Raw genomic sequence first — 19,318 nt, 5'->3', positions numbered from 1 at the left:
TTTCTGTGATCTGTCGTTGTTATTTATTTGATTGATTACATGAATTTTTTCAGTTTCCTTTATTCTTAAATTTTCTTTTATTTCACTCTTGTCTTTCTTTGTTTATCTTCCTTTTATTCCTTCTCTTTTCTTTCTTTCTTTCTTTCTTCCTTTTATAAGTTTTCTTTCTTTCTGTCTTTCTGTCTTTCTGTCTTTCTTTCTTGCTTTCTTTCTTTCTTTCTTTCTTTCTTTCTTTCTTTCTTTCTTTCTTTCTTTCTTTCCTTCTTTCCTTCTTTCTTTATTTCTTTCCTTCTTTCTTTCTTTCACTCCTGAACTTTTTTTTTCTTTATTTATTTCTTTCCTTCTTTTATTCTTTGTTTATCTTTCTTTCTTTTACAAAAATCATTGGTAAATGGCGATGAAAACACGGTGCTCTCGCGTAGCTGAACTTCTTACCAGCGCTTGGCGCACACTCCACGCAGTTTTTAGTTTGACGCGCGCATGGCGGCAAGAACTGCGCGGACAAGATTTCACAGAAATTTCAGTTAGAAACGAGTGCGTACTAGACGCGTGGATTATACCCCTTAAGACCTTTGTTGGAAGCTCGAAGACTTTTAAACCGGTTTTATGTATATCCCACCGATAATACCGTGTCAAAATGATATAACCGAATTTTTTTGTTCGCCCTTGCCATCGAAATTTTTACCCCCCCTCCAAAAAAAAATTTAGATTATCTGTTGCGACTATATTTGCTATATGCCTATAAGCCATTTGATTGCATAATGACTATAAGATTGTGTGCCCAAATCGCATAAAATGTTCCCCCTCCTTTATTTTCAACTATTCAAGCACTTCACCTAACCCCAAGACTAATACCCATACCTTGGGGATACGTATTTATGAATGCTGAAATATTATTTTTTGATGTTTTTGTCTTTCCACAGGACACCTTTTTCGTGTCACGTTTCGTCTTCGAACCTAGCCTCGAAGCTAGATTCACTTACGAGGTGAAATTCAAAAAAGTAAGTAATAGGCTCATCAAAATTAGTTGCTTGTCCTCTAGTTTGACTTTTTGGGTCGGTCGGTCGACTTTGTTTAGGCAATGAACATTGGTCATGTGGAAAAACACAGGCCTACTTCACTTCAGACCTTCAATACGCAAGATATACACCAGAGATAAATATTGCACTGATATTTTGAACAGAGTGTGGGAAGTTGACCGGCTCTTTATCGCTACATCACTCTTCAGAGAAGCAAATCTCCCGACAACCGCTAATAAACACTTGATTCCATCATGATAACATTGACTTCCATTTCATCATCGTTATCCCAAATATCATTATCTCTGTACTTCACAGTTCATCGATGACAACAGTGAGCCAACGTCTAAATCTCATAGTAACGCATCTGTAGACCTGGGTGATGGCATGATCGATATCAATGACCATCGCCAGCATGCCGGTGAAACTGATACAACCTCTCGTAAGGTAGGGCCTATTATACGCTGTGGGTTTCATAAGGTTGAATGTTTAGTAATTAAAAAAAAGAATTAAAAAAAAGATAATAATACAAATTCATTACCTTCTATGAAAGATGGAACAACAATGGGCCTAGAATTGATCCATGCGGAACTCTAGGTCGGTATGAGCATTTTAAGAGACATATGTTGAATATGGCCACTTTAAACAGCAAGTGTACAAATATTTGTTTATCTCTGTAACTTTTAAGTTGACAAAATAAAAATTATCTAAAGAAATTTTCATCGGATAACAACGTTTGCACAGTTTTTTTGTGGGACCTGACAGCACATCAGACATATCGAATTGCATTTTGGATTCGAGAAATGTCCTTCTGATATCACATAACTTTGATTATTTGAAATTTGCGACATAATAATACAACTTTTATTTCATATTATTCAAATTTAATATTTTTGAATTTTTCATATTTAACAGTCCTCAAAGTTGTTTTTTGAAATCTGATCATATGTACGTAAAGTGTATGTAGCTGGGATGACAAACCGACCATCAATTAAAAATGTTATTTTATAAAATTTTCTTCGAGAGCATTTGTATTTCAAAAATATCAATTTTTAATCATTTGCCATAAAATATGTATTAGGCCTATATCGCGAATTTAAAAACATCAATTTTATTTGATATCAGAAGGACATTCCTTGTTTTCAAAATGTAATTCGATATATCTGACTGAAGTGCTCTCAGAACCCACAAAAATTCTTGAATAAAATGTCAGTCATTTTTGTTTATTTTATCTGTAGAATGATTACTATCGCATAGTAATCTATAACGACAACCCAGACCAATGGCCATATATCCGGAAAAACGAAAACAAATTGGTAAGTTGTCTATAGGCCTACATATTAAAACATATACATATAGCCATAATGATCCTAACTTTGATTACGGCACCAGGATTGGACGATGGGTGTGGCAAATATTTCGTGAGCATGATGCATGAGTGCAACTGTTGGGGTCCAATATTAGGGCCCAGGAGCTCCTGAGCTTTGACCATGGGAGACATGGGCAGTACGTGGTGTACTGGGCAAAATATCCAAGAAATTGAACAATCATCCCGATAGCCCTCTGTTAAAATTACTTTACCAGGACAAGAACATACGAAAATGTGCAGTTTTTAATGCTATGGGCCAAAATCAGGTTGATTTTGGTCTAAAACCATGAAAACAAGCCAAAGATAAAGTATCACAAAGTTTGATCATTTTTTTTTTCGATCGGTACGCCACTGGCATTGGGGGATGAAATAATACTAATCAGAAGAATAAATCTATTTATCAAATTTCAATTTAGACGTGCGCTGAAAAACAGCAAATTGCAAGTGACGGTGGCATGGTCATGATTCCACTGTCAACGGATAACGGGTGTACAGAAACCATCGAAAATGGCATCCCGGTAAGTAAAATAACTTTTATGCTCACTTTTAAGTAAGTTGATGTGATGTATTATTAAAAACTGCAATTGATATTGAAGGATTAGAAGTTTTTGAACAAAAGGAAATATATGAGAAAACAGTTTAGAAGTTTAGAAAGTTTAGAAGCCACAGCAAAAGGCTTTATCATTGTCAGAAAAACAATAACATTAGGTAGTGTACCGTAATTACTATATATTCATATACAGTGGAAGGACTTAAGGGATCTAAAATGAGCGTTTATTGCGTTTCGACAGTATTTTTTGTGGGACATGAGAGCACCTCAGACCTATCGAATTGCATTCTGAATACGAAGCATGTCTTTCTGATATCAAATAATTTTCATTTTTGAAAATCACAATATAATACAAATTTTATGACAAATTATAAAAATTTGATATTTTACAAATTTTGATATATAACAGTCCTCGAAGTAAATTATATAAATCTAATGATATATTCTTAAAGTGTATGTAGCAGGGAGGAAAAGCCGACGGTCAATTGAAAATGTTGACCTTTCATATTGAAGATATGGATTTTTTCCCAAAAAGACCTTTTTTTTTTGGTGTTTTTGGGAAAAAAATCCATATCTTCAATACGAAAGGTCAAAATTTTCAATTGATCGTCGGCTTTTCCTCCCAGCTACATACACTTTAAGTATAAATCATCAGATTTATAAAGTTTACTTCAAGTACTGTTAAATATCAAAAATATCAATTTTTAATGATTTGCCATAAAATGTGTATTAAATTGCGAATTTCAACAAATCAAAATTATTTGATATCAGAATGACATTCTTCGTATTCAGAATGCAATTCGATATGTCTGATGTGCTCTAATGTCCCAAAATAAATACTGTCCAAACGTTCATACCCCATCCTTAAGTAGGCCTATAGCTGTATTATTAACACCAACATCCCACATTATAAAGGACATAATTTTGCAAACCATTTGACCAGCCACGTGATATTCATGTTCATATCAGTCTATCAGCTGCAAAGGATACCGAACTTGGAAGGACTACGAATATGCGAGATGGTGGTATATCACCATCCAGAATTGTGGCAGTTACAGCAAACCAGGAATAGATCTGTCATACCAGTTTAACATGACAAATGGGTATGCGTTCCTGACAAGACATTTTTCGGCAGATGAGAAGAGTAAGTCTTAAAAATATTTTATCATTGCACACATTAAAAGTTAACAGTAACAGTGTTAACAGTTAAAACAGTGTTAACAGTCAAAACAGTGTTAACAGTTAAAACAGTGTTAACAGTTAAAACAGTGTTAACAGTTAACAGTGTTAACAGTTAACAGTTAACAGTGTTAACAGTGTTAACAGTTAACAGTGTTAACAGTAAACAGTGTTAACAGTAAACAGTGTTAACAGTAAACAGTGTTAACAGTTAACAGTGTCAACAGTTAACAGTGTTAACAGTTCACAGTGTTAACAGTTCACAGTGTTAACAGTTCACAGTGTTAACAGTTCACAGTGTTAACAGTTCACAGTGTTAACAGTTAACAGTGACAATAAGTTAACAGTGTTCATGTGTACTGAGTGGCTTTATATGTGATTTTACTTCCCCAGCTTATATACTAATCTCCATTGCAAAGTTGTACCAAATTCATTAGAGAGGGGGAGGGAAGGGCGTAAGAGAGACAGTCAATGAAAAAAGATTGCACATTAACTCACACTCTACCTCAAGTGCATACTAATTAATTAATTGTTTTGTGTTTGTTTTGTTTGTTTTCATCAGTCGTATTGCAGACTAACATTGCATATCTGAGCCTCTACGTTGGAGTGATTATCATGTTGTTCATCTGCCGATGTAAGTACCTTAAAACCTAAAACACAATGCTTTATGAAGCACTAGCGGGATACCCGCGCTTCGCGCGGGTCCCCGCTAGATGAGTAAATGGGAGCGTTCACTATAACAGGAAAAATTACTGAACAGGTAGAATCATTGAAAAGGTACATTTTATTTATCTAAATCTGTCTCTTCTAACATTTTCTTTTTTAGTTTCCTCTGCTTAGCTTGTGATTTTCCGTTTCCATGTTATTTATTTATTTAACCCAGTTCCCATTATTTTCTAAATCTGTTCTTTCTTACCTTTCCCTTTTAACATTTTTTTTTATTTGCTGCTTGTGATTTCCCGTTTCCATGTTTTTTATTTAATTCTGTTCTCATTATTTTAGCTTCTTTTTTTCTTACATTTCCTGAATAGTTTCTTTCCTTCTTTGTTTCGTTCCCGTTTCATTTAGTTACTTTAACCCGTTGGTCTAATTATTACTCGTACCTTTTTGTCCTCATTTTAATTTAATTTTTCTTTATAGTACCGCTTCATCCCGTGACCCGTCCATGTACCTTTTTGTCCTTTATTATTTTTCCTTCTTTCCGTATTATCATATCCACTGGTCTCTGGCTCGCAAATCGTGTGGCTCTGCGCCGTTTACGCGCGCATTGGCGTAATGCGCATTACGCACGCGACGCCGACGCGCTGCCGGCCAGCTGCAGTGACGCGTAGGCTGGTAACCGATTTTCATAACAAAAACCCGTTTTTACCCATTATTCACTGTTTTTGCAGCCAATTCTTAAACCGTTTTCAACCAAATAAAGTTTAAACACGTTCCCGTATATTCCTTGGTTTCCCGTATGAATTTGGCGACATTTGGATCGAAACTGACGGAGCCTTTGATTATCTCACATACATAGTCACAACATTCCCCTATTTATAGTAAGATAATGAAGTTTCATCATATCAATTGACAACTATCCCACAAGTCTAAGAATTAAAGTTATAGGAACATCTCCTATCTTAATACTAATTATAGAGAGTTTGTCCGTCTGTCCGCGCGCTATCGCGTCGCGCGGCGATCGCGCGAGGATATCGCGTGCTCGCAGAGCGCGTACTCGCGGAGCTATCGCGTGTTCGCAGAGCGCGTACGCGGAGTATCAACGGGCGTGTGCGCGGAGTACCAACGGGCGCAGTGCAGGCATCGGAAAGCATTGCAGGGTCCTCCAATGTAGTAGCAAGGCACTCAGGGCTTGGAAGAGGTGAACGATGGGTTTCCAGATTATGGATACCGAAGTAAGCGTCACAGGCCTACCTATATCATAGTAGTTTAACAGGTCAGGACAGGTATATGGGTAATAACGGGTGTTTGGTAATTAGAGATAGAACCACTCAACCCGAGAACCGCGAAATCTAGTTAACTATAATTTCTGTCTCTTTTTATGATTTTAATAGCCACATTGAAGAGCCGTAGAATGCTGCATTCAACTTTTCAGCTATTTTTCTGGAGTGTAGTTGCGCAGTTCATTGGTATGGTATGCTTGGTGGTATCACAGATGAATTTTGCCCGCACTGGCTACATGTCACTTGAGTGGCTCGAAACAACTGGTGAGAATATCGAGACTTTTGATTACTTTGTTGTTGCTATTGTGGTTGTGGTTGTTTTTGTTGTTGTTGTTGTTGTTACCCATGTACTGTAATTAAGGTGACAGTATTATACTAGCATTAGTTAATAGATTACAATTTGTATGCCTTCTCTTTATTTTTTTACTTTTTATATTGTTCCTTGCATTATTATTCTGTATTTCTCCTCAATACTTTGCAATCTAAAGAATGCCTGTCTGTAATTATTTTCTTTATCCACAGGCCATGTTCTGACTACGATGTCCATGCTGACATTCATCCTGGATTCGATCCTTATCGCCAAAGGATTCACATTGACAAGGTACAAATTAGGCCAAATGAATTAAATAATTTTAACTTGACCTTGATTTCTTGGTGACTTGTTATGCAATCCTGACACTTTGCGACTTTTACATGTTGAAATATTATGTTTCTTTGAAAAATTATTTTAAAAGATAATCATATTTCTGTTTGGCATTGTAGGGGCAAGATCTCTACCTCTGGATGCATCAAGATCACCATTGTCATGGTGTTGTTCACCATCGCCTCTGCAGTCCAATACCTCTACCAACATGCATTAGCTGATGACAGGGACTACTTCAATGTGAACCAGACTCCTGCAGCATATGCTGGAATTGGACTGAATATCTTTGGTAAGGAAACAAGTGACATTGTAAATCTAGAAAATCTAATACAGCGAAGCTGCTCTAACATTCATTTATATGTGTTTTCAGTGTGTATGGATTTACAAATCTGTTTGGGGCACATTTGTAAGATGCGTTCAAACCAAATTTACGCAATTTTTATGGAATAAAGCTCATATTTATATTGATGGATTTATTTATTTATTTATTTTTAATTACACATTTAAAAGCTCATTGCTGTCCGTAAAAATGAGGCAAAATGATACAAAAGCTCGATGACCTAAAACAAAATGTTGCATTTTAAGTTGCACAAGGTATTTATCTGTATGTGTTTGTATGTTTGGTGTGGGATGTGAGAGATTAGGTTTTTGCGTGTATAGTATGGGGTGTGTGGGGGGTGTGTGGGTGGGGGTGGGGGTGATCAAAACAGTGCCACACTAACTACCTAGTATACATTATGCAACTTGTCACAATTTCCATGATTACAGGTCTTGCTTGGGTGCTTTACGCTTCCACCATCTCTGTAAAACATTACCCGGGTAAAGGGCGCTTTTACTGTTACTTTGGCCTATTCTTCTTGGTTTGGTTTTTGAGTGAACCATTTATGATTTGGATTACCAACAGTGCTGTATCATCACATTCAAGGTGAGTCATTATCGTGTATAATTGGAATTACTATTCGGCAAAAATAAAGTAGCTTATCGCATTTAAATGTGTTTTAATTGATATTCCCAAACCACAACGACAACACTATTACTTTCAAGTGGACCAATTCTAAGGGAGAAAAAGTGTGCTCAGCACAATTTTTGATGTAGTTTAGGAATTTCATACATACAATAAACAATGATCATTATATATAAGTGAAATGTAGCTTTTGTAATCTTTTGTCAAATCATTTCAGCATCAGAATATCAGTGTGTCTTTAATTTTGTTTTCAGGGCCCAAATAGTGCACTGTGCACACCTGACCGTGATTCTCTCTGGACATGTATTCTGGCTGGTCTTGTTCTTTCCTCAAAACTACAACACCCTGTTCCCCTATCACATGAAAGCCAACCAGGTGAGTTTGAGGATTTCATGCAGTTCTTTTGAAAGCAAAACATTCAACAATAATACTGCCATGCTATCTCAGCATGTTATGGTATGGGAGATAGACCATTTAGTAACATTAAAAGCAAATAATCTTTGAACATGCTAGTAGTGATGAGCTTTTTATTTATCTTGGAATGCTCACAACAAATTTGCTTAACTTGATTAAAACCAATATGCCATAGACATTAGACTTCAAAGTCTAATGATACCAAATTTGTTAGTTTTAATAACATTGAATTGAATAATGCCATAAAGTTTTGAAATGGTATACACGCTGCAATAAACATTCTCATTGGACTGTTGGATGATGGATGATAATATATTGCAATGCATGATGAAACAGCCCCAAATGTGGACTGTACAGAGATTGTGAGACTTGGTTTGATTGACTAAAATTTGGTTTTTTTGTTTACCATAACAGGTTGGCATCCTACAGATAAGTGACGTAGAGGATGCGCCGGGAAAATACTTTGACAGTGTAATTGTAGATGGAAAAGTGGAGAACAAAGTCGTTCATGAATGTGAAACAGCTGCTACAGCAAAGGTAAGCTGACATTTTTTAAAACGATTCTTTGCATTTTTTTTGACAAAGTTTGAACAGACACGTATAAAACCCAGGACAAAATATTTTCAATCTTACGTGTTCTGCAACAGTATAAGTATAAAAATCTATACATATTGTTTGCCTCTTTTTGCTTTGCTTTGCTTAGTTCTTTTTACATTTACTACATGAGCTACATTTTGTTTACTAGAGTACCTGCAGCTGTGAGGGCACTGTAGCTGTATGTGAGAGTACCACCAGCATCAGATAGTGATGCTGTTTGACCCCAATGATACCATATGACCTCTGACCCTAGATGACCTAGGCTTGATCCCCTTTGACCTTTGATGACCTCAGTTTTACTTGATACATCCGTTTGAAATTTAGAAATCATTTTCAGCAATGAATGCTGGGAAGACATTGCAGTCCTCGCAGGGAGTGGTGAAATCTTCCTGTACCTGTCATATTGAGAATTTGTTATACCATGTTTAAGCCCTTGTATCAAGGATTCCACCCACCAAGTCTGTGCCCGATCGGACAAAGTTTGAAATTTGACCCCCTCCGTAATGACCTTTGACCTTGGTTGACCTCAATGTTATTTTGCGCATACTCGTAGCAAGGATTCCACCCACCAAGTTTGAGCCCGATCAGACAAAGTTTTAAATTTAACCCATTTATAATGACCTTTGACCTCGGTTGACCTCAATTTCATTTCAGGCATATATTCCCCTCGCATCAAGGATTCCACCCACCAAGTTTGAGCCCGATCGGACAAAGTTTGAAATTTGACCCTCCGTAATGACCTTTGACCTCGGTTGACCTCAATATTATTTCGGGCATATATTCGCCTCCTATCAAGGATTCCACATACCAAGTTTGGGCCCGATCGGACAAAGTTGAAATTTTGACCTTTGACCTTGACCTCCGACGACCTTTCAAACTACCCCATAAACATGAAATGCCCGATATCTATCTATATCCGAAATATCGGAGCGATGCGTCGAAGCGCGGCGAAACGCATTGCCGGACAGACAGACACACAGAGCTTATTATTTTATTAGTACTAGTGCACCTGCAGCTGTGAGAGCCCTGATGCTGTGAGAGCACTGGCATGATAGCGATACTGTTTGACCCCAGATGACCTTTTTTTTCATGCTCCCCTCATACGAAGGATTCCACCTATCAAGTTTAAGCCCAATAGGGCAAAGTTTAAATTTAGCCCCTACATGACCTTTGACCTCGGTTGACCTCAATTTTGTTTTGCGCATATATTCCCCTCGTAGCAAGGATTCCACCCACGAAGTTTGAGCCCGATAGGACAAAGTTTGAAATCCATGACCTTTGATCTTTGACCTCGGATGACCTCCATATAATGTTTTTCATGCTACCCTCATACGAAGGTTTCGACCCACGAAGTTTGAGCCCGATAGGACAAAGTTTGAAATCCATGACCTTTGACCTTGGACCTCGGATGACCTCCATATAATGTTTTTCATGCTCCCCTCATACGAAGGTTTCGACCCACCAAGTTTGAGCCCGATCGGACAAAGTTTGAAATTTGACCCCTCCGTAATGACCTTTGACCCCGGTTGACCTCGAGTTTATTTCGCGTATTATATTCCCCTCCTATCAAGGATGGCACCCACCAAGTTTGGGCCCGATCGGACAAAGTTTGAAATTTTGACCTTTGACCTTGACCTCCGATGACCTCCGAAACTACCCGGTAAACAGCGCACGCCCGATACCCATCTATGTGTGAAATATCGGAACGATGTGTCGAAGCGCGGCGGAACGCATAGCCGGACAGACAGACACACAACGGCTATTATTTTAGTAGTATAGATAGAGAGTGTGTGTAATTATTTTAATAGTCCTCAAATAACAATTGTCATTTTTTGATATTACAGCCTGTTCGTCCAAAATATAACAACTTCTTCGCAGACACCAAGAAAGTCCAGCCTGGCAAACCTGTTCCCATGTGCGATGTAAGTTATTTGCTATATTTACGTATGCTTCCATGAATAATTCTTGTAAATATTAAACTTACAATCACAGGTGATATGTTTATACTGTTACGAGCTTGGCAGAACGCCGAATATCGATTCGTCCCTTTGTTAAATTCAAGTTACTCATGAATTCTGTTGATTCAGCATGATAAGTGAGCTGAAAATATCTGCATACAGGGTTAGTTAGCAGTGTGATGGCGGCTGATCCCTGTTCTATATATTAGAGAATAAACATGATAAAATGCGTACCATATTATTATGAAAACAAATGTAAGAATTATGTGTCCTGGTATTGAATCACTGGTATTGTATGGAAAAAAGTTAGATAAATGCATTGTTTAGGTATTTTATTTATCAAGTTGTCTAATAATTTGACTTGCTACAGCTCCCTGTATCAAAGATCTTATATGCAACTGGCCCTGTACCACAGCCACAGCAGGTAGCCCCTGAACAACAGACAGCCCAGGTAGCCAAGAAAACACAGAAAGTCCAGGTAACAAAGATAAATATATTCTAAAGACTTGTTTAATTTGTTGCTAAATATACTGGTACAAATTTATAATAGAAATCATTCATTTTCATTCTTCCATCCATGAATTCCATCCTTCAATTCCAAGTGCATACTCAAGTCTTTTCAATAATAATTAGAATACCAGTGTGCACACACAAGGAGGCGAGTATTTGAAGTGTGTAAAACGCGGCAAATTGACGACTATATACTCACTTCATGCAGCTCCTGCATACTTACAATTATTTGTGTGTCTGTCATATAAAGTCTGCACAAAAAAGTAACTCAGCTGTTATAAATACGCCTATAGCTTCAGAACTAATAATTGTTTTCATAATATTTTAACATAGAAAGAAGTGTAATTTATTTACGCGTATTTTGAGGTTATAGCCCGCTAGTCCGAAGGCCCGCCAGTCCGAAGGTTCGCTAGTCCGAAGGTTCGCTAGTCCGAAGGTTCGCTAGTCCGAAGGTCCGCTAGTCCGAAGGTTCTCTATTCCGAATTCTAAATAAGGTCCGCTAGTCCGAATTTTTAACAAGGTTCGCTAGTCCGAATTTTAAATAAGGCTCGCTAGTCCGAATTATATATAAAGTTCGCTAGTCCGAATTTAAAATCATGTCCGCTAATTCGAATTTGATTTAGGGTTCGCTAGTCCGAATTATAAATAAGGTTCGGTAGTCCGAATTTTAAATAAGGTCCGCTTGTCCGAATTTAAGAAAGAAAGAAAGAAAGAAAGAAAGAAAAAAAAGAAAGAAAGAAAGAAAGAAAGAAAGGAAGGAAGGAAGGAAGGAAGGAAGGAAGGAAGAAGAAAGAAAGAAAAAAGAAAGAAAGAAAGAAAGAAAGAAAGAAAGAAAGAAAGAAAGAAAGAAAGAAAGAAAGAAAGAAAGAAAGAAAGAAAGAAAGAAAGAAAGAAAGAAAGAAAGAAAGAAAGAAAGAAAGAAAGAATGAATTAAAGGAAGAAGGATTTATAGAGAAAGTAATCAATGAAGAAATAAAATAAATAGAAAAGTTTGTATTTTAGACATTCATAATAGGCCTAGCTCTCGTTGTTGTTTTGAATTATTTCCATTACCATTAAGGCGATGGTGTATATTTGATTGCAATTTCATTCATTCTGCAAAACCTACATCAGTAATTTTTAAAAGGAATAAATATTCAAATACTTTAGAAAAATGGCAGCATCTATACCATGTATACTTTTTGTGTCTTTAGAACATAAATATACAGTTTTCATCGATTTGGAAACTTATTGGGTTACTTGCATTGTTTCCTTTCTGAAAATGTATACTTTTATGTACTTGCCATCATTACTTTTAAAGGAACAATGCAAAACATGAACAATGTTGTGAACCTGTGTGCACCTATCAGGTAACACGCTATATTTGATCAAACACCTCCAATACATTTTGAGACCGGTAGGCCCTATATGGTGGCGCTGATCAGGTTCTTTAAAGAAAATTCGGACTAGCGGACCTTATTTAGAATTCGTACTAGCGGGCCTTATTTATCATTCGGACTAGCGAACCTTATATAAAATTCGGACTAGCGGACCTTATTTAAAATTCGGACTAGAGCACTTTTTTTTATTCGGATTAGCGAACCTGATTAACAATTCGGACTAGCGAACCTTTTAATAAATTCGGACTAGCGAACCTTCGAACTAGCGAGCCTTCGGACTAGCGAACCTTCGGGCTAGCGAACCTTTTTTTCGGACTAGCGAACCTTTTTGCAAATTCGGACTAGCGACCGTCACGTCCTCCATTGAAATACGTGTTCGGACTAGCGAACCTTCGGACTAGCAAACCTTCGGACTAGCGGTCCTTCGGACTAGCGGGTACTCGCCTATTTTGATACCTCATTTGTCAAATGTTGTTCAATATTAACAACACAGTAGTGCTTTTACAGAAAAATACCCGAATTTAAAAGTTGCAGTTTACATCGATCAATGGGTATTATACGCAGCATTGTGGCATGTAAAACCAGCCATCATCTTCGCGCTGACTTCAAATCAATACAAATAGCTGCAACTTTTTAAATTCGGGCATTTTTCTTTCAAAACACTGCTGTGTTGTTAATATTGAACGCAATTGGACGAATGGGCTATCAAAATCCGCGTAAATAATTTATCCTCCATTCTATGTTGAAATATTGTGAAATAAATTATTAGTTCTGAAGCTATAGGCGTATTTATAACAGCTGAGTTACTTTTTGTGCAGACTTTATATCAATGAATGGGCTGAGTGTGCAATTTTTGCTATATGTCCAACATAAAGACACCAGTTATTATTTAATTTCAGGCTTTTTCAATAATTTTTTCCTTACTGGCTGTGATTTAAAGTTGTAACTCTCTGTAATGTTATGATTGCGTAATTAATGATGTGAAATATTCACTTTGTTCTTCCTTATCTTAGTATGCACCAGTCGCTCCGTCGACAAAAATTACACAGGTAATGCAACTCCCTAATTTACCATAGTTAACTTTGAATTCATCGTTCTACAGATTATTAATAAATCATTAGTATCAAAATTATTAAAAAATCATTATTTATCACAATTATTATTTTCATCATCATCATAATCATCACCACTCTCCTTACCATTAGTATCATTATAATCATTTTCATCATTATTATAATCATCATCAAATTGTTATCTTCTTTCCAGCCTGCTGCTTGCAAGGATTTCTCCATTTTCCTGGCTTCATCTATTACGGTAAGGGGCTAATAATATTATCAACAAAGAAAGGACAAATCTTATATTAGTTTCTTAAATTCAGGTGTTGAGCACAAAATGCATAAAAAGTAACTTTACATTGCAAGAATATGCATAATATAATTATTACAGTTTATCAGGTGACATTTCAAAACTTATCAAGTTGTCTATTAATTTGCCTTGCTACAGCGTCCTGTACCAAGGACTGACACAAACATCGTCCTGGCATCTGGTCCTGTACCACAGCAACTGGTCCATGAACAACAACTAGTCAAGAAACCACAGATAATCAAAAAAGCACGGGCAACACAGGAACCAGAGCTAACCCATGAATCACAACTAGTGCAGGTAATAATGATAAATACATACTAGGGCCTGTAAATAAATGAGATATCTTTATTTTGGTTATCATATGAGATGGCAATTTCTTTTTCTGTTTTATTCGGAATACAGACCTGGAATACAAGAATGGAAAAGAATACAAAGAATATTGTTTACTATAACTTGAGAATGTTCAAATTTACAGGGAAATTGCAAATTTAGAGATGCTTGTTAAAAAGGTGCTCTTCAACATACGCTTACCCCGGAGTGCATTATTGAATTATTATTGCTGCAATTTTTTAAAAATTGGGACACATTATTTTTAATACTACGCCCTTCATTTACGGATTTCCCTAACCAGCTATTTGGAGTTTTGACTCTCTAGTTTAATCCTTCTGATGACATGACTGCAAAATAATATTAATGATGTAAAATTCACTTTATATTTTTTCTTATCTTAGAATTATGCAGCAGTTGTTCCATCACCAGAAATTACACAGGTAATGCATAACAAAACATTTGGTTGCTACCATGTCATTTAGCACATTGTCTGTGTTCAATTTTGGATGCATTTTGTTTGATTGCGAGTGATAGCCAAGGCACCTACAGCTATCATGTAAATACATACAGAAACAGTGATGTGTAGATATATGCGATAGTCTAGGATTATTATTTATAAATCATTATTATCACCATTATTATTATCATCTTCATCAGAATCATCATCTGCGTTATTCAGCATCATCTTCGCCATCAGTTTGCGCATAATAATATTCATCATTATTATGTTCTTTCCAGCCTACTGCTTGCAAGGATTTCTCCATTTTCCTGGCTTCCACTATTAAGGTAAGACGCGTAACAGTGAAGTAAAGAAATTCTTAGTTTCCTAGAAAGTGACTTAGCATTAAAGAACATGCATGATAATTGGCGGTTAGTAGTTATATATCAGGTGATATTTCAGGAGAGCAAAAAATGAAAAGCTGCCCTGCTGACCAACTCTCATAATTAATTCACCCAGCCAAGACTAAAAGTGGTCTCAATTTAGGCACCTCACAAATTGTGGTTAATTTCATCTTTGTATGATTAAAAGAGATCTTTATCAGTTTTAAATTGATGATGAAAATGCAATAAAAATATGAGAAAGCAGTTATAGATAAACTTAAGCAGACCTTAATTAATAGAACTTTTAAGTTCATCTCATCTATAACTGTTTTCTTATTCAAAATTGAAAATAAATTTCATTTAAAAGTGGTATATACGCCATAACTAAAAAACACAACATATGAATAAATAAATGTAGATATTTATATTGCGAATAATTGAAAAAACACTTTGGCAATATCCTCCATAATTTGCTTGATCTGGTCATATAGACACCATTTTATATTTTAAATTTTATATAAGATTTATTTATTTCTCTCTTACAGGCATCCATTCAGGCACAGAGCAACTCAGGACAAGATTCAAAAGAAGACAATGCTAACACCGAGGGACTTCAACAGTCTCAACAAGCTTCAGAATCATCATCATTCACTAGTATTGAACTTGACTAATTTATTTGTTTTTATCTCGTGTGGGAAAATTGGGTCGGGGCCTGGTATAATGATGTTTGTACCAACTATGTAATATTCTACACACTTTTTAGGATAAATAATTCAATGCTTTTGAGATTCCCCTTCTGTACAAAAATATTCAGATTTTCAGAATTTGTTTCCAGACCAGAATTTCTTGATAGTTTTTTAAACCTACTTTATATTCTTGCATTTCATTTTTATTTTGGTTCTCAGATCTAAAAATAAAATTCAAATTATACTCAAATACAGTATTAAAAAACAACTTGCGTCTTACGTGCCTGTCAATCAAACTCGCCACCCTATTTATGCATTGCTGACTTATCATTGGTCACAGGGTGTTTGATTTGACGATGACGTCAGACGCAAACTTTCTTTTAGTTTCTGCTTTCCAGGTATAAAAATTCATATTTTGGTAATTTTAAAACATACATTTAGATTTTTTACATTTTTAAATATAGCGTTAATTCAAATTTTAATTTGATTAACCTTAATGTTGGTAATTTTAGATCAGACTATAATGTTGGTAGAAATATTATTATACCAGGCCCCTTCCAGGGAGGGATAGTTAATGATACATATCTCATGAATACGATTTTATATAGGAATAGCAAATAATACATATATCATGAAACCCTTTGCTTGCTCCTTATGTGACAAAATACTTATTATAAAGTATATTTTGATGAAGATTAATACTTTACATGAAACTACCATGTATTTATTTACAAAGAATCTTTCAATATCTGTAATAAAAGAATTATAAAATGCAAGACACATGTAGGCCTATTGTACTTTATTTGTGCTTTTGTTGCTTGGGTATATTTTATAGAATGTTTAGAATTTAGGCAATATATTTACTCTGTTAGATGTACTCACATGCCCCCCTCCAATCGATTTGAAAATTTAGAACATCCGATAGGAAAATAATTGCTGATAAATAGCTTAATTTGTGCCCCCAATATGACCCGGTTCCCCCCAATCATGGTCGGTGCCCCCAATATGATGAATCGCGATACACCACAGTTTTAATATGTTACACCCAATTTTTCAAATATCACTGTTAAGGCCTGTGGTTTCTTCTCCTTTTTTCCCTCCTGTTCCTCCTCATCCTCCTTCTATCAAACACATGATTCTGTCAAGACTAGCGCTAAAACTACAAAGGCTCCCAGGGCCATTATGTGGTACACTTATGGGCGCTATCCCGTAGAAGTGCCTTTTGCCCAGCTTGGTCCCAGAGGTCAAAGGTCACGGGCCCCAGGGACCCAAATGTAAAAATACAAGTATGCTGTTTCTCATCAAATGAAGCAGCCTCAGGGCCCTGAGTTGGTACACTAATAGCCCCACGGGTATACACTTGTATACGTGAGCTATGCCATATGATGGGCCCAGGGCCCCAAATATTAAAATCAGTGGCGTAGCCAGGGGGGGGTCGGTGCCGTCGGTTCTTCGGTTCATACAAGGCCGCCGGCCGACGGAAGGCGTTGTTGAAACAAAATTTGGGTGAACAATGGACTATTTTTTAGCCAGGGTGACAGAAAAAGGGAAATATTCTAAAAAATGTTGAATTAAAATGAAATATAGGCCTATAGCGCATATTGTCCTTTTTTGCTCTTCACTTTTTCAAACCATGGACAAAAATTGGGTCAACAAATCGGCAAAATATATTTTCGTTACGGTACGCGTACAAATTGTGCCCCCACCCCGGTTCTGAAGTCCTGGCTACGCCATTGATTAAAATAAGGGGTAACAGATTGACAAGGCTAGCTTGAAAACTACAAGGGCACTTTTATATCAAACCGTGTTTTGTTGCGCATTTTGAAGTGAATTTGGGAAACAGGTGTTTTGACCTCGACTCTAACAGTTAAGTACGGTACGCTAGTAGGCCTATCTACTGCTGATGAGGGTGTGGATGAAACACTTGGTATGCTACCGTATATACTGCAAATGAGGGTAGGGCCAATAAATGAAAAACTTGGTACATTATCTACTGTTGATGATGAGGATGTGGATAAAACACTTGACATGCTATCTAAGCCTAAAGGTATTTGTTATGATATCTACTGCTGATAAGGGTGTGGATGAAATACGTGGTACGCTATCTACTGCTGATGAGGGGGTAAATGACATACTTCGTGTGCTACCTAGTGTTGAGGGTGTGACAGTATGACATATAATAGGCCTACTTGGTATACTATCTGCGGATATATACTGCTGATGAGGGGTGGATGACATTAATATGCTATCTAGTGATGAGGGTGCGGTAGACATACCTGGTATGCTATCTATTGCTGATGAGGGTTTGACGATAATACAATTGGCGTGCTATCCAATGATGAGGGCGGGGTTGCGTTAAGACGAATTTGAGAGTCGTGCTGAAAGGAATGAAGGACTAATAATCTACCATACCAAGTAAGTAAGTAGGTATGTGTGTTTTGGGGGATGGGTGGGGGTGTGTTGATGGGGTATTCGGGTGGTATTTTTTGTTTGTTTTTGTGTAGAAAATCCCTGGTCTAGTTTATTGATGCACTTGTAAACCAACATTATTTGTTTCCTCTTATTATAGTAGGGGGGGGGGGCTATGGTGCTGATTCTGCCCACCCATGGCGAGGGACCCAACAGTTGCCTTTGTGTTTTCATGCTATTGCTGGACTACCACTTCTTTTTTTGCTTGCCTTTTTCATCACTCTTGGTAGTGCACAGCATTTGTTCTTTTTTTAACAGAGGTATCGGTTGGGTCCTGTTGTCGTGGTTGGGCAGTATTATTTAAGGGGTGGGGTATGAACGTTTGGACAGTATTTATTGTGGGACATTAGAGCATATCGAATTGCATTCCGAATACGAAGACTGTCCTTCTGATATCAAATAATTTTTATTTTTTGAAATTCGCAATGTAATACACATTTTATGGCAAATGATTAAAAATGGATATTTTTGATATTTAACAGTAGGCCTACTCGAAGTAAACTTTATAAATCTGATGATTTATACTTAAAGTGTATGCAGATGGGATGAAAAGCCGACGATCAATTGAAAATTTTGACCTTTCGTATTAAAGATATGGATTTTCACAAAAACACCAAAAAAAATTAGGTCTTTTTGAGAAAAAAATCCATATCTGCAATATGAAAGGTCAAAATTTTCAATTGATCGTCGGCTTTTCCTCCCAGCTACATTCGATTTATAAAATTTACTTCGAGGACTGTTATATATCAAAAATGTGAAAAAATATCAAATTTTAATACTTTGTTATATCGTGAATTTAAAAAGTGAAAATTATTTGATATCAGAAACACATTCTTTGTAGGCCTATTCAGAATGCAATTCGATATGTCTGATGTGCTCTCATGTTCCACAAAAAATACTGTCGAAACCCCAGATAAACGAGATGGTCGAAACGCTCAAAAGGTTCATTCCAGATCACTTAAATCTCATTGTCATAATCTGATTGTATCTTTGTATCTATCTTGGTTAGGGCCTACCGTAATTAAGATGGGGTCTGGTGGACCATGTCTGTATGTTCTTTTTTCCCTTCCACCACGCCCAAAATACAGGTGTATATACCAAGTAAGAAACGGTGACAAAAA

General features: G+C 36.5%; 1 protein-coding gene and 1 long non-coding RNA gene across 2 annotated transcripts; both read left to right on the top strand.

The window, feature by feature from the left end:
* The first annotated feature begins 2,809 nt into the window (after positions 1-2,809).
* LOC140170890 (transmembrane protein 145-like) lies at positions 2,810-11,138 on the top strand. Its single transcript, XM_072194093.1, has 11 exons — positions 2,810-2,906; positions 3,908-4,082; positions 4,680-4,751; positions 6,172-6,324; positions 6,583-6,661; positions 6,823-6,992; positions 7,472-7,628; positions 7,922-8,042; positions 8,496-8,618; positions 10,523-10,600; positions 11,007-11,138. The coding sequence occupies exons 1-11, from the start codon at positions 2,844-2,846 to the stop codon at positions 11,136-11,138; spliced, it is 1,323 nt and encodes a 440-aa protein (XP_072050194.1). The 5' UTR covers positions 2,810-2,843.
* A 2,357-nt stretch (positions 11,139-13,495) lies between these two features.
* Positions 13,496-16,417, top strand: LOC140172194 (uncharacterized). The gene is made up of 6 exons (XR_011861697.1): positions 13,496-13,574; positions 13,792-13,839; positions 14,029-14,187; positions 14,622-14,660; positions 14,959-15,006; positions 15,588-16,417. It is a non-coding gene; the product is annotated as an uncharacterized lncRNA (long non-coding RNA).
* Positions 16,418-19,318: the final 2,901 nt, after the last annotated feature.

The sequence above is a fragment of the Amphiura filiformis genome, chromosome 15 (assembly GCF_039555335.1).
Source record: "Amphiura filiformis chromosome 15, Afil_fr2py, whole genome shotgun sequence".
Taxonomy (NCBI): Eukaryota; Metazoa; Echinodermata; class Ophiuroidea; order Amphilepidida; family Amphiuridae; genus Amphiura; species Amphiura filiformis.
This window is presented reverse-complemented; position numbering and strand designations above follow the sequence as displayed.

Excerpts from the sequence above, each read along its gene's own strand:
- LOC140170890 (XM_072194093.1), top strand. The coding sequence starts at position 2,844 with ATGGTCATGATTCCACTGTCAACGGATAACGGGTGTACAGAAACCATC. Across the intron at positions 4,752-6,171 it reads CATGTTGTTCATCTGCCGAT|CCACATTGAAGAGCCGTAGA; the intron begins GTAAGTACCTTA and ends TGATTTTAATAG. Across the intron at positions 10,601-11,006 it reads AACCTGTTCCCATGTGCGAT|CTCCCTGTATCAAAGATCTT; the intron begins GTAAGTTATTTG and ends GACTTGCTACAG.